The 13,089-nt window shown below is 52.2% G+C and overlaps 2 protein-coding genes across 6 annotated transcripts; both read left to right on the top strand.

The window, feature by feature from the left end:
• Window positions 1-22: 22 nt before the first annotated feature.
• NABP2 (nucleic acid binding protein 2) lies at window positions 23-5,980 on the top strand. 5 transcript variants are annotated; one of them, XM_063075553.1, is made up of 8 exons: window positions 23-470; window positions 1,213-1,482; window positions 1,983-2,084; window positions 2,490-2,628; window positions 2,745-2,816; window positions 2,994-3,075; window positions 3,170-3,233; window positions 5,544-5,980. In XM_063075553.1, exons 3-8 carry the CDS (start codon window positions 2,006-2,008, stop codon window positions 5,702-5,704), a joined length of 597 nt encoding a protein of 198 aa, XP_062931623.1. In that variant the 5' UTR covers window positions 23-470; window positions 1,213-1,482; window positions 1,983-2,005; the 3' UTR covers window positions 5,705-5,980. The 5 variants fall into 5 exon arrangements, with proteins under 5 accessions (XP_062931623.1, XP_062931619.1, XP_062931621.1 ...); XM_063075549.1 differs by having other exon boundaries at window positions 24-470; window positions 5,453-5,980; XM_063075551.1 differs by lacking the exons at window positions 23-470; window positions 1,213-1,482 and adding an exon at window positions 1,487-1,563 and having other exon boundaries at window positions 5,453-5,980.
• A 1,383-nt stretch (window positions 5,981-7,363) lies between these two features.
• On the top strand, window positions 7,364-11,974 carry SLC39A5 (solute carrier family 39 member 5). Its single transcript, XM_063075411.1, has 10 exons — window positions 7,364-7,650; window positions 8,268-8,451; window positions 9,263-9,425; window positions 9,603-9,772; window positions 10,014-10,154; window positions 10,533-10,629; window positions 10,718-10,894; window positions 11,078-11,158; window positions 11,298-11,488; window positions 11,739-11,974. Exons 1-10 carry the CDS (start codon window positions 7,364-7,366, stop codon window positions 11,880-11,882), a joined length of 1,635 nt encoding a protein of 544 aa, XP_062931481.1. The 3' UTR covers window positions 11,883-11,974.
• The last annotated feature ends 1,115 nt before the right edge of the window (window positions 11,975-13,089 follow it).

Here is a 13,089-nt window from a genome sequence, read left to right as displayed (position 1 = left end):
AGGGAGAACTCTATGATCTTCCCGGCGTCAACGTCAGGGGAAGATTCTGGGCGGACGCCCCTGGAAGGCAACGCTTCGTTTTGCAGGGGCGCACATGTCTTTCGTCCTAGAGCTGATGCTAAGTGGTGCGAGATCGTCGCGAAGAGGCAGGCCTGTAGTGTGACCTGCCGTCCGCCTATCCCCTCTCCCGTTTCCAGAGCCGTGGTCAGCATCCCAGAGCTTCCCGACCCTATGACACCAAGTCACTGGAATGGATATTGCAGTTAACGAGGCGGCCGTGGGGTGGAGAGTGGGGGAGTGTGATCTCAGAGCTTTGATCTCCGGTGCTCAACGTGTTGTCCGCCTCTCTGCCAGCTGCATTCCTGTCGTATCCACGATGGCTCCCTGAACACTCGTAGAGTTCCCTGACACACCTAAGGGGGGAGAAGTGAAAGAAAATGTCCCTCTTCCTGGGCTGCGGTTTGATTTCCGTAGGTTACAACACCGTGGGTGGGGGTGAGGGTGGGAGAGAACCTGGGCTCTAAGAGAAGTCAAGGTGGCGCCTAAGGCACTCTATGAGAAAGTAAGGGATTGATTAAGCAAGCCAAGGCATTAAAATTTCATGACCTCTTAGGCTCATCTGATATTAAATAGTATTTGTTATGAATATTTGCTAAGCAAATGGTAATGCACACTAGTATATCTTTATGTAATTGGTTTATACACCATACAAAACGAGCTGCCTTTGGTTGACAGTTCCCATAGGAAACTAAAGTTTCGGGCCTCCTCTCTTTGGTCCTTTGGGGGTACTCTGAGATCTAGTGATGTTAATATGGGCAGTAGGAATAGGTACCTTGGGAACTAAGAGAGGGACCAAGCGAATGTTGCTTTCTATCCCCAAGTTCCTTTTTTTCCAAAGGGGGTGAGTCTGCCTGTTGTCTGTCTCTAGAGTGAATGACACGTTTTCCAAAGGCTCTTTAACCCAGACCGAGCTGGGTTAAAGACGAGGACCCTAAATCAGGAATAAAGATGAGGGTTAGAGCAATGGGAGGAGGAGGAAACTTATTTTTAAGCTCCTACTGTGTGCTAAGCACTGCTTTTTATGTAATTACCTTTTTCTCATCTGTAAAATGGAATTACATATTTAATAATTGTCGTGAAAAGAAGTGAAGCGCTGAGCCGGGATTCAAATTTGTCCGCCGGATTCCACAGCCCTTGGTCTTTTTCCCACAGTGTCACTCCTTGGAGAGAAACAAATCTCAGAGCCTAAGTGCATTCTCCCAGCCAAGTAAATGAAATTTGGGGCCTGAAGCGCCCTCTAGTGATAGATCTTTCTCCCTACGGAGCCAACCATCTCCTAGGCGCCTTTAATACCTGAAATTCGCCCTCTTCGCGGCGCGCGAGTCTCTGATCCCGATTGGCTGGGCTCGTCAGGCGGCAGGACGCTGGGCGCGCCCGGGCGGTGCTGATTGGCCGGAGGAGGACAGTCGGGAGAAACTTCCGGTAATGTTAGCACTCCGGCGTTCCACAGGGCAGCATCCGGCAGTAACGGGGCCTGTGGCTCCCCCTGCGGGCGGCTCAGCGGTGTGCATAGTCCGGCCTGCTGGCTGGGTGGGTGGTGGGCTGTGGGTGGGGGAGGGGATGGACCGAGTCCGGGGTTGTCCGGATGAGGGTTAGGGAAGGTTTGGCGATTAAGATTCCATTCCCTGGCTCTGCATCGGCTTCCCTACCGCTGTCTCCTTTGGTTCCCCTACCTCGGGGCTTGAGACTGAAAGAGCATCTCGCTGAGGGCCTTCCTGCCCCGATGCCGCCTATCCACAGACCCCCAAATTCTGATCTTGAAGTTGGAGGCCTCCGAGGAAGTTTGTTTCTAACCTTTTAGAAGGGTTAAAGGGGTTGAGGCTGCCTGACCCCAACCTAGTGTGGTAGGTAGGCCTTGGGAAGTGGAGCATGGGGGCAAAGGCTCCAAGCGTTGAGCCTTCATCCCCTGATCCCCCTTCCAGCGGGGTGCCGAGGCTTGGGCAGCATGACGACGGAGACGTTCGTGAAGGATATCAAGCCCGGGCTCAAGAATCTGAACCTTATCTTCATTGTTCTGGAGACAGGTGGCTATGCTGGGGCGGTGGGTTCGTGGGGTGGGGGTGGTGAGAACACTGCCTGCATTTTTAACTTGCGCGGGATGGCAGGGCGCGCCCCAAGATACTGCTCACTCCCAATCTCTTTCTTAGACCCTGGCACAGAGAGTTGCAGTCCGGTGTAGGGTAGATAGAACTCTTTCCAGAACCATGCCTGTGCCACGCAGGCCTCTTTCCACTCAGGGCCCTCTCCATGGTGCTGGCCCCTCCACTACCAACACCACTAGCCCCCAACCCCCTCCTGCTCCAGGGATTTGGGCTTTGCCCTGTTTGTGCACCTTTTCGCTCACCCCACCAATATCCAGATCTCATCCCTTTGACTGCCACCCCGTATATTAGACCATTCTCCCACCCCCGTTTATCTGTTCCCTTCAGGCCGAGTGACCAAGACAAAAGACGGGCACGAGGTTCGGACCTGCAAAGTGGCAGACAAAACGGGCAGCATCAATATCTCCGTCTGGGACGACGTGGGCAACCTGATCCAGCCTGGGGACATTATCCGGCTCACCAAAGGGTAAGCCAGATGGTGACTCCTGGCTATCCAAGGGCAGCAACAGTCAAGGGGAGTGAGGTTAACAGTCCCTGTAACTCTTCTGAGTACTCTGTATCTTGCTTTTTCTGCCCCCACAGGTATGCTTCAGTGTTCAAAGGTTGTCTGACACTGTACACTGGCCGTGGGGGTGATCTGCAAAAGATTGGAGAGTAAGTGCTACCTTGGGGATTGGGATGAAGAGGCACCAGCCCAAGGGGGAAGAGTTAAGGTTTGCAAGGAAGCAGCATAAAGGTGTGCAGTCTATGCCCTGTATCTGGACTTTTCTAAGGCCTCCAGCAGTTACCCAGAGAATGGGTCCAAGGCTTTAGCTACTTATTCCCTTGCAGATTCTGTATGGTTTATTCTGAGGTTCCTAACTTCAGTGAGCCAAACCCCGAGTACAACACCCAGCAGGCACCCAACAAGGCGGTGAGTCACATGGCCATTATGGTGGGAAAGGAGGATGGATCATGCCAAGAAGCATAGTGGAAGCAGGGTCTGAGTATGTAATCTACGCCCTCAGGTGCAGAACGACAACAGCCCTACAGCTCCCCAGCCTACCACTGGGTCCCCTGCAGCTCCTCCAGGTAAATTTGTTCCCTTCCATCCTCTGGTCCTCCTAGCTCCCACGCTCTCCCCAGCCTTGAAAGATGCATATCCCTCATCCCTTTGTCTCTCTCTTTTCAGTATATTCCCCTCCAGCCAATTCTTTTCCTAGTCCCCTCATTTTTGATACCTTTTGCAAGTCCCTATGGTGAAAAGGGACCTGTTGCAATCACCGATGGAACTCAAGTACCCTTTGTCACTACTATTCAAAGGCAAACAAGAGAATAATTTCTCCATGCATGGCAAGTTAAAATTAGAGGCAAACAGGCTAAAAATGTACCTTATTAAAGTATTTTTGTGAATTGCTTATAATAAATTCCATTATATGTATATTTAAATATAAATATTGGTTCTGGATCTCTGGAGAATCATAATACAACCACAAAATAAAAACATTTAATTCCACTGCAAAAATTAGCATCTGCATTTTCAACAAAAAATATGACTATTACATATTTTCAGTCTCCATGACTCCATAATTTACAAAAATTTTTCTTTTTTTTTTTAAAGATGACCAGTAAGAGGATCTTAATCCTTGACTTGGTGTTGTCAGCACCACGCTCTCCCATGTGAGCAAACCAGCCATCCCTATATAGGGATCTGAACCTGTGGCCTTGGTGTTATCAGCACCACACTCTCCCGAGTGAGCCACGGGCCAGCCCTATAAAAATATTTTTAATAAGTTACATTTAAGCCTCTTTGCCTGAAATATTCATTTGCCACATGTTTATTCACTTTGTCATGTGCTAACAGGTACAAAAGTTTTAATAAAAAACCCATGCAGAATAAAAACTTAACACAGACTTCTATACATTCACCTAACTTTTTCTGTGAATTGTGGAAAGAGCATTAATCTTCAGTTATGGCTGCAGATATCTTAGTCTGGTGGAGCAGCAAGGTTCGGTAGGGATATGGTTTGAGAACTACTAGCCTGTAACTTCTGTACCATTTAGGGTTCACAGTGTCCTATGTATGCGAGAGGCAGGCTTCTGCCTTCATTTAACAGACATTTATAGAGCACCTACTAATGTGCCAAGGAATAAAACAGAACTACCTTTAGGGGCTTGTAGTCTACACAGGAGACAGGCATATACTGTGGTAAGTGCAATAATAGTGATTATAACACACTGTGGTAAGTGTGTGGACAAGTAGCTCAGTTGGTTACAGCATGGTGCTGATAACACCAAGGTTCAATCCCTGGACTGGCCAGCCACCCAAACAACAACAACAACAACAACAATAATAATAATAATAATAATACACTTTGGTAAGTGCAAAAATAGTGATGGGTGCTCCAGGAAGTTATCTCACACACTTGGCTTTAATCAAACGTTTAAAAATATACACAAAGGGGCTGGTCAGTTAGCTCAGTTGGCTAGTATATGGTATTATAACACCAAGGTCAAGGGTTCAGGTCCTCATACTAGCCAGCCACCAACCCCCCAAAAAGTTTTTTTTTTCAGAAAAATAAAATATACACAAAAATGTGATTTGTTATTATCTTTTGGGGGGGAGAGATTATGTGTAATAATTTTTTTGCTTATGCTTACCTATATTTTCTAAAATGAATATGTATCATTGTGATACACACATATACACTTTATTTTGTTTTTTTAAAATACTCCTTACATTTTAACACAGAAGTTTCAGTCTCTTCCCCTTCCCATGCTTCTCCAATTTTACAGTCACTTTTGGGAAAGGGGCATTTTGTCAGAGATCCTTGAGCCTAGAATTAAACAGCTAATTCTAGGTCTGACTCCTAATGATACAAAGATGAATAAAAGGGGAAAATATAGTAACTGTAGTTCATGTAGTAATTTCCAAAATGATTGTTTAAGTCTTCTCTGAGGCTCCATTCATACTCGCAACCCACACTGTTTTGTACTTGGTCCATATTAATGTGCAGTTGTGCATGGTGAAGACTGTACCACCCTCTGGGGCATGGCGGTAGGCCCTGGGGATGGACCCCTTTTCTATTTTTTTTTTTTTTTTTAAAGATGACCGGTAAGGGGATCTTAATCCTTGGTGTTGTCACCACCACGCTCTCCCAAGTGAGCCAACTGGCCATCCCTATATAGGGATCCGAACCGTGGCCTTGTTGTTATCAGCACCACACTCCCCCAAGTGAGCCACGGGCCAGCCCTCCCTTTCCAATTTAACCCCCTAATTCCTGTGTTTCTTCTCCTTCTCCCACAACTAGCCTCTGAGAGCCAGAATGGGAATGGTCTGAGTACCTCACCAGGTCCTGGTGGTGGGCCACATCCCCCTCACACTCCCTCCCATCCCCCCAGCACCCGAATCACTCGAAGCCAGCCCAACCACACACCTGCTGGCCCTCCTGGCCCCTCCAGCAATCCTGTCAGTAACGGCAAAGAAACTCGGAGGAGCAGCAAGAGATAGCAAGACACTCTTCCTCCCTTTCCACCACAACCAAGTATCTGCTGAAGAATAAGACAGCCTCCTGCTAGGCTGTTTGCTTGGGATTGGGGTGGAGTGGAGTAGCAGTATTTTAGCTACTAAACTTCACTGGAGGGGTGATGAGCAGGGTCTTATCCACCCTAAGCCCATACTCCTCCCACATCCAGTTGAAGCTGTCTGCCCCCTGGGATTCAGGATCTTCTGCCTGCCCTGCTTCCTCTTTAGAAATGACAGTTACAGTCTGTTTCTTGTGTGTGATATGGGGGTTTAATTGAAATCCCTCCTTCCTAATAAATGTTACCACTCTGTACTAGATTCTTTTGCTTTTTGTGGGAAAAGGAAGAGGTTAGCAGCTGGGTACTTGGAAAGGTAGGATGTCCCTAGGAGATGGAGGGGAGAGAGGTTACAGGTAAGAAGGCCTAGGCAAAGCATGCCTGTCCCTTTAAGTCAGTGTCCCTCCCCTACCCCCTCCCTGCAGGTGACCCTTGCCCGCCTGCCTGTCTACTTGCCCCCTCCCCCCCAGCTGGAACCAAGAAGGCTGTGTCCCCCTTCCTCTGGGCGTCCTTCCTGTCTCCTGCTGTCAGGTAATGCCAACCTCGACCCCCAGGGCCAGTCAGCCCAGACTTTGCTCTCCTGATCTTAAACCAAGTCAGACATCTGGGGGGAGCCCAAGTACTTGTCTCTTCTCCCCACCAGGGCTTCCCCTTTCTTGGTCATTGATTCCTAGATCTCTAGCTCTTACTTTTCTTCGGGTGAGGAATTGCTAAGAACAGTATCCCACACATGCATCTGGGGTTCCCACTTATCTGCCTCTTCCTCCTCCTCCCCAGCTTATGGACACCTGGGTCCAACATTCCCAGGGAACATAGGGATGGGGGTTAGAGATGAAGCTCAGTGCCAGATGTAAGGTAGGTGGGGGTGGGAGTATATGTAGGAAAAGGCTAAAATGGTACTAACTGGGTTACTGGTGAATTATTTAAGAGGAAAACACTGGGCTCAGGATTTACTTAGCCATGTGGATTTCCCAGGGGCAGAGAGTGGCTCCTCCCTACTTGGGGCCCAGCAGAGACTGACCTTTGACCCCCACCCGGAGACCAGTGAACCATTAACTCCTCTCTGATGTGAATCTTCCCACACTGGCCCCACCCCTGACCCCGCCCCAAGGCAGGTGGGCCAGGGGTGGAGGGGTGCTTGTCCATTTCAGCCTATATGACGTGGCCTCCATTCCACCTGGACACCCGGAGGCTAAGCTTGACTTCCCCCTCTTAACATACACAGCAAGGCCTAACGGGACCTGAGGTGACAGCTCTCACGTTATCAGTAGGGGTGAGGCCCTCGGGATTGAGGGGGGATAGAGAGGTGGAGCAAGGTTGAGGGGTGGGGTTTAGGGGGACAGAGGATGGATGATCAGTTCTGAAACAGGTGTGGGTAGAGCTCTGGGTCAGGGAGGTGCTCTAGGAACTGGCAAACAAGGCTGCTCCAGAAGGAGGCAATGGGAAGGAAGGAGGCTGGAGTGAGGACCGTGGCTGGACTCAGGTGGGGGGCAGACACAAGAAGTGCTGGTTCTCACTGGCCCTGAGCTGCAGAGCAGAACAGTAGCTCTGACCCCCTCCTTGTTCTTCCAGGACACAGTCATCAGGATGTTCCGGCAGGAATAGAAGCCGGAACCAGGGCCTCTAACCCATTCCCTGCAATGATGGGGCTGCCAATGAGTCATCTGCTGGCTGGCCTGTGTGTGGGGGTGGTCTTGGGCTGGGTAGGGGGCTCAGTCCCCAACCTGGGCCCTGCTGAGCAGGAGCAGAATCATTACCTGGCCCAGCTGTTTGGCCTGTATGGAGAGAATGGGACACTGACTGCAGGGGGCCTAGCTCGGCTCCTCCACAGCCTGGGTCTAGGCCGAGTTCAGGGGCTTCGCCTGGGACACCATGGGCCTCCGACTGGTCGGGCTGCACCCCCAGCTGGAGACAATTCCACACACAGGTACAAAGCCCTTCCCTCACCCCAAGACACCACATCCACCAGCTTCAGTTAGTCTCCAGTTGCCCGGTTCTGGCTTCCTAAAATGAGATCCCTGGAATTACAAATTCTTCAGAATCCAGTGCATCAGTATCTGTTCAAGGTCCTTCTCACCTATACTGACTTCTAATTCTCTCCTTCTCCCCTGGGCCCTCAAATTCCTTGCTCTTGGTCCCAGTGCTCAATGTCTCCAGGTTGATTTGGCTCCCAATTTGTAGCACTTTTGGCTGTCTTTTGTTTTCTTTTACCTCCATGGCCCCCATTCCTAGACCCTCCTATAAACTGACAATTCTCAGATCTTGCCAGGACTGATATCCTGGTACTCCTGACTGATATTTTCTGGGTCCCAGGAACTTCAGCCAGTGGCTGATCCTCCCTTTTTCCCTAAACTCTCTGGTACCCTCTCAAGGCAGATTTCTGGCTGAGTCTACTATTTTGGGGTGGCTGGCCAGTATGGAGATCTGAACCATGACCTTGGTGTTTTAAAGCTGTGCTCCAACCAACTGAGCTAACTGGCCAGCCCTAAGGTGGGTTTCTAAGGGAACATGAGCAATTCTGACTTGCTATCCCATCTGTTCCAGGCTGCAGGACCCTGAGCTGAATGTGGATGTCTGGGCAGGGATGCCTCTGGGTCCCTCAGGGTGGGGTGACCTGGAGGAGTCAAAGGCCCCCCACCTGCCACGTGGGCCAGCCCCTTCCGGACTGGGCCTTTTTCACAGGCTTCTGCTGCTAGACCACTCGTTGGCTGACCATCTGAATGAGGATGTGAGTCTCATGGTCTCTAGGAAGGGGAAAGGAGCCGTGGGATTAGGTGGCCTAAAACATTGAGTCAGTAATTCAATACTTACTTTAAAAAAAAATCCTAGTGTGGTCTTAGGGTATGTTATTCCAATAGTGAAATATGTTCCTTCTGGGCTCAGCGCAGGTGAGCCCACACCCAGAGCTCCAAGACCATTTGGGGGCCACACTTGGCAAAGCAGGGAATGCAGAGAAGCAGCCCAGAGTAGGATCTGGGGATGGGTATCTGGAGAGGCACCTGAGGGAGTGGATGGCTGTCTTCTTCTAGAAAGACTGTGAACTTACAGCAGAGGGCACATACAGCAGAGGGCAGATAAAGCTGCCTCACCCTGAAGCAGGCCCAATGAGTGCCCCATCACAGGAAGCACTCAAGCCGAGGCTGGATGAACCTGTGAAAGGGCTATTGAGAGGCAGGTTGGATGGCATTTCAGGTTCTTTTCCCTTCTAAGATTCTGGTATGGAGACTGTCTTTGTCCAACCAGCTCCATCACCAAATCAACAAAATTTTCAAGGATTGGGAGGGAGGGAAATGATGGCAATGTTCACTAGCACCCAATTCGCATTGAACTATTTGCATTGGATTCAATATTCACTAATAATTATCACACATTGACTATAAGTACCCTCGACCACAGGTCCCTGATGCACCTGCCAGTGTGACCAAAGAGGACCCTGGGAGAGAACCAGGAGTCCATGCAATGCAAGGACATACGTTAAAGATCTGAGTCATAGTTCCTGGTGATTCCCCAATGTATGACCCTCAACTCAACTCCCATAGTGTCTGAATGGCTCCCAGCTGCTGGTCAATTTTGGCCTGAGCCCCGCTGCTCCTCTCACCCCTCGTCAGTTTGCTCTGCTGTGCCCAGCCCTACTTTATCAGATCGACAGCCGTGTCTGCATCCAAGCCCCAGCCCCAGCACCCCCAGGAGATCTGCTATCTGGTCAGTGGGTGAGAGTGGGTGGAAAGGGCACCTTTAATCCTGGTAGGCAGTGGGTCCCATGCCAAGGAAGGGGGTTTGTTTGGGTCCTCCCTCTCCTTACGGTGTATCTCTGCCCATCCTCACCTTTGGGCCCCTTCCTCCAGCCCTGGCCTAACTTCAGCCCCTGATTCTCCCCAGCCCTGCTTCATAGTGCCCTGGCAGTCCTGTTGCTCAGCCTCCCTGCTCCCCTCTCCCTGCTGCTGCTGCGGCTCCTGGGACCTCGTCTATTGCGGCCCCTGCTGGGCTTCCTGGGGGCCCTGGCCGTGGGCACTCTTTGTGGGGATGCACTGCTACACCTGCTGCCGCATGTACGTGAAGCCCCTTGTATCCCTGTCTCCAGTGGCAGAAAACCTCATGGACCCGGTGTTCTCAGCCATAGGACATCTCGCCCCCTCTGTCAGCTCCCATGTCCCACTCCCCAAACTCTGGCTTCAGCCCACAGCTGCCTTCTAGTAGGGTGTATGAGTGAAGGCTTGCCACCTCCCACACGGGGGGGATGTTGTTGGGTGTGGGAGCTTCCAGGGTCTGCCCTGACCTCCCCTCTGTCAGGCACAAAAGGGGAGGCACACAGGACCTGGCGGGCAACCAGAGGAGGACCTGGGTCCAGGGCTGTCAGTGCTTGGAGGCCTCTTCCTGCTCTTCATGCTGGAGAACATGCTAGGGCTCTTGCAGCACCGAGGGCTCAGGCCAGTAAGTGATACCTTTTTCTCCTCCTTCTGCTGAGATCATAATTCTAGCCGAGAATTGGCCAAACAAGCCAGGTGGTAAGGGGCAGTATGTGCTCCTGGATCTCTGTTTGCCTTTTTGTGCAGGACCTGTGATCTAATAGGGAGTGGGTAGGGGCTCCTAAAGCATAGACCCGGGACTTCTGGCCAAATGGCCTCCTCTCCCAAGTTCAAGTCAACAAAAACAGAGGGCGGTGCCAACCTGGGAAGAGGATAGAGGCCAAACAATATCCCCAGGTGCCAGAGGTGGAACCAGGTGTTCATTTCCCACCTGTGGCTTGGCCTCCCCTAAGTCCTCAGCTCTGCTGCCACATCCACCAGGAGGGACACCCTCCTATTTCAGAGATGCTGCAGGCAAAAAAGAAGGGATCTTGGAACACCAAACCTGGACCCAGAGGATGGCAGTGGGATGGCCCTTCAGCCTCTACAGGCAGCTCCAGGTGACTAGAGGAGAAAATGAAGAGTAGGTTCCCAGCTCACAGTCCTCACAGGCAGCCACCAACAATGTCCTTGTTCTTCTTCCTGCAGAGCCATGGGCTATGGGCCAGAGGGAACAGGACGGCCAGTCCCAACCAGCCCCAGCCCCTACCCCTCCTGGGCACCAAGGCCACAGTCATGGGCACCAGGGTGGCGGTGGTGCCAATATCACATGGATGGTCCTCCTGGGAGATGGCCTGCACAACCTCACTGATGGGCTGGCCATAGGTGTGAGGAGAGGGAACAGAGGGAGGCAGGTCTGAGGGGAGGCCAGGGCTCCAAGTTACATGCTGGGGCTAGGAGAGGGCTGCTAGGAAGGTGGAAAGAGGAGAGGACTGCAGGGGGAACACAGGCACCTGCTCCTAAGCAGACTTCCTTCTGGACTGACAATTCTGATCCTGCTGACCCCAGGTGCTGCCTTCTCTGATGGCTTCTCCAGTGGCCTCAGCACCACCTTAGCAGTCTTCTGCCATGAGCTGCCCCACGAACTGGGTAGGAATGGCAGAAGTGGAGTGGGGTGTGCTCCAGAAAGGAGAGATCTCCAAGGGGTAGGACTTGGAGGCTGGCAGGTGACATGGGTGCAGGGAAGCCAGGGCTTATTTCTTTCTATCCTGTCCTCTCTCCCCAACAGGTGACTTTGCAATGCTCCTCCAGGCAGGGCTGCCATTTCAACGGCTGCTGCTTCTGAGCCTCGTGTCTGGAGCCCTGGGACTAGGGGGTGCAGCCATGGGGGTGGGGCTCAGCTTGGGCCCTGTCCCCCTGACTCCCTGGGTGTTTGGGGTCACTGCCGGGGTCTTCCTCTATGTGGCCCTAGTGGACATGGTGAGAGGTGTGGGGTAGAGCAGAGAAACCAAGGGGAGTGGGGAGGTGGGTGTGGAGGAGAGGGAAGTATCAGTCCCTCCACCTCCACCACCAACTCCTGGAAGGGTGTTGGCCCACAGGCCCACAAGAGTCTATGAAACAAGGGACTGAAAATATTTGGACAGGGGCTGCTGACACTTTCTGACTGCTCCCTCTCATGTTAAGAGGTCAGAGAACAGGCCAGGATCCTGATCAGCTTCTTTTCTTTCAGCTCCCAGCTCTGCTTCGTCCTCCTGAGCCCCGACCTGCACTCGACGTGCTGCTGCAGGGGCTCGGGCTGCTGCTGGGGGGCAGCCTCATGCTTACCATAGCCCTGCTGGAGGAGCAGCTATTGCACCTGGTCTCTGCTGGCTGATGGGGCCAGGGGAAAGGGGTCCAGGTTGCCCTTCCTTCCCCCCAGCCGCAGGAATGGAGGCGGGACACAGGGCCAGTAGGAGCAATAGGATTTTAATAAACAGAACCCATCCCAAAGCCATGACTATGACAGTTGTACTTGCACCAAAACAGCATAGAAAACCAGGGTGTGGTGGGAGGGCTCAAAGCAGTTTGGGGGAGGACACAAGTAGGGGCCTGGAGGGTACAGGGAGCATCAACCTGCAGGGAGAGCATTGTGCTTTAGCCCAGGGAGGAGGGGTAGGGGCAGAGCAAATGCACTGAGGTCCCCACTTTTTCCTGCTGCCCTCAGCACCCTGGGGATGCAGGTATCTGGGCAGATCTGCCCTTTATTGCTGCCCACCAGCATTAAACATCCCCGACCCCAACACTAGCACCACAGGTGGATCCAGGGCAGGGAGAAGGGCAGGAATGGGAAAATTGCTTAGAGAAAGATTCAACTAGAATCCAGTGAATTGTGCTCAGTTCTCTTTACTTCCTACAACCGAGTACATGGGTCACAGGGTGGAGGGTGCAACAGGACATGGAAAATGCCCCTGTGCCCCCCAATACACACCTGCACACAGGATGGTGGTGTCTGCAGCATCACAGGTCATGCAGGGTATGGGGAAAGGGAGGTTCACACACACATAGATGCCCACAGTGGGTACCAGACAGAGAACACCCCTGAATATACACAACTGTACATGGGGAACCCCCAGGTCCCCGCCCCAACCCTCTCCCCTGTCTTGCCGTCCCCCAGGAAGGGGAACTGTATTGCTTTGAGAGAGCCACCCTGGGGGCTGCTCTGCCAGGCACCCTCCCCCCTCCCCCCCATTTTGGCACATCTGCAAGACACATGGCAGCAAGGGTGGGCACACTCCCTCCTAGGCTTCTGCGGCTTGGAGTTGGGGAAGTGGGTAGGAGACCTCATCCTCTATCTTTCCCCTAACCCTTCCCAAACCCCTGCCAAATCCACTCTAGCCAGAACCCACCCCTATCCCCTGAACACACACATACAAAGCTGAGCTATCCAGGAATACAAGGGGAACAAGGAGATTGTCTGGGATGGGAGCAGAGGCAGTGGGAGGTGGGGCAGGGGGGGGAAGACTGGAAGCAGAGACCCCACCCTGATGTGGGGGTAAGACTGGCACAGCTACTTTAGTGCAATTGGAGAGGGTGCCCAGAGT

Source organism: Cynocephalus volans, chromosome 12 (assembly GCF_027409185.1).
Source record: "Cynocephalus volans isolate mCynVol1 chromosome 12, mCynVol1.pri, whole genome shotgun sequence".
NCBI classification, from domain to species: Eukaryota; Metazoa; Chordata; class Mammalia; order Dermoptera; family Cynocephalidae; genus Cynocephalus; species Cynocephalus volans.
The sequence above is the reverse complement of the archived record's forward strand: the minus strand, read 5'-3'. Positions and strand labels throughout refer to the sequence as shown.

Coding starts and splice junctions, on each gene's coding strand:
- NABP2 (XM_063075549.1), top strand. CDS start 2,006: ATGACGACGGAGACGTTCGTGAAGGATATCAAGCCCGGGCTCAAGAAT. Junction 2,085..2,489: donor CTTCATTGTTCTGGAGACAG/GTGGCTATGCTG, acceptor TGTTCCCTTCAG/GCCGAGTGACCAAGACAAAA. Junction 2,817..2,993: donor GATCTGCAAAAGATTGGAGA/GTAAGTGCTACC, acceptor ATTCCCTTGCAG/ATTCTGTATGGTTTATTCTG.
- SLC39A5 (XM_063075411.1), top strand. CDS start 7,364: ATGATGGGGCTGCCAATGAGTCATCTGCTGGCTGGCCTGTGTGTGGGG. Junction 10,630..10,717: donor GCCTCTACAGGCAGCTCCAG/GTGACTAGAGGA, acceptor TTCTTCCTGCAG/AGCCATGGGCTATGGGCCAG. Junction 11,489..11,738: donor ATGTGGCCCTAGTGGACATG/GTGAGAGGTGTG, acceptor CTTTTCTTTCAG/CTCCCAGCTCTGCTTCGTCC.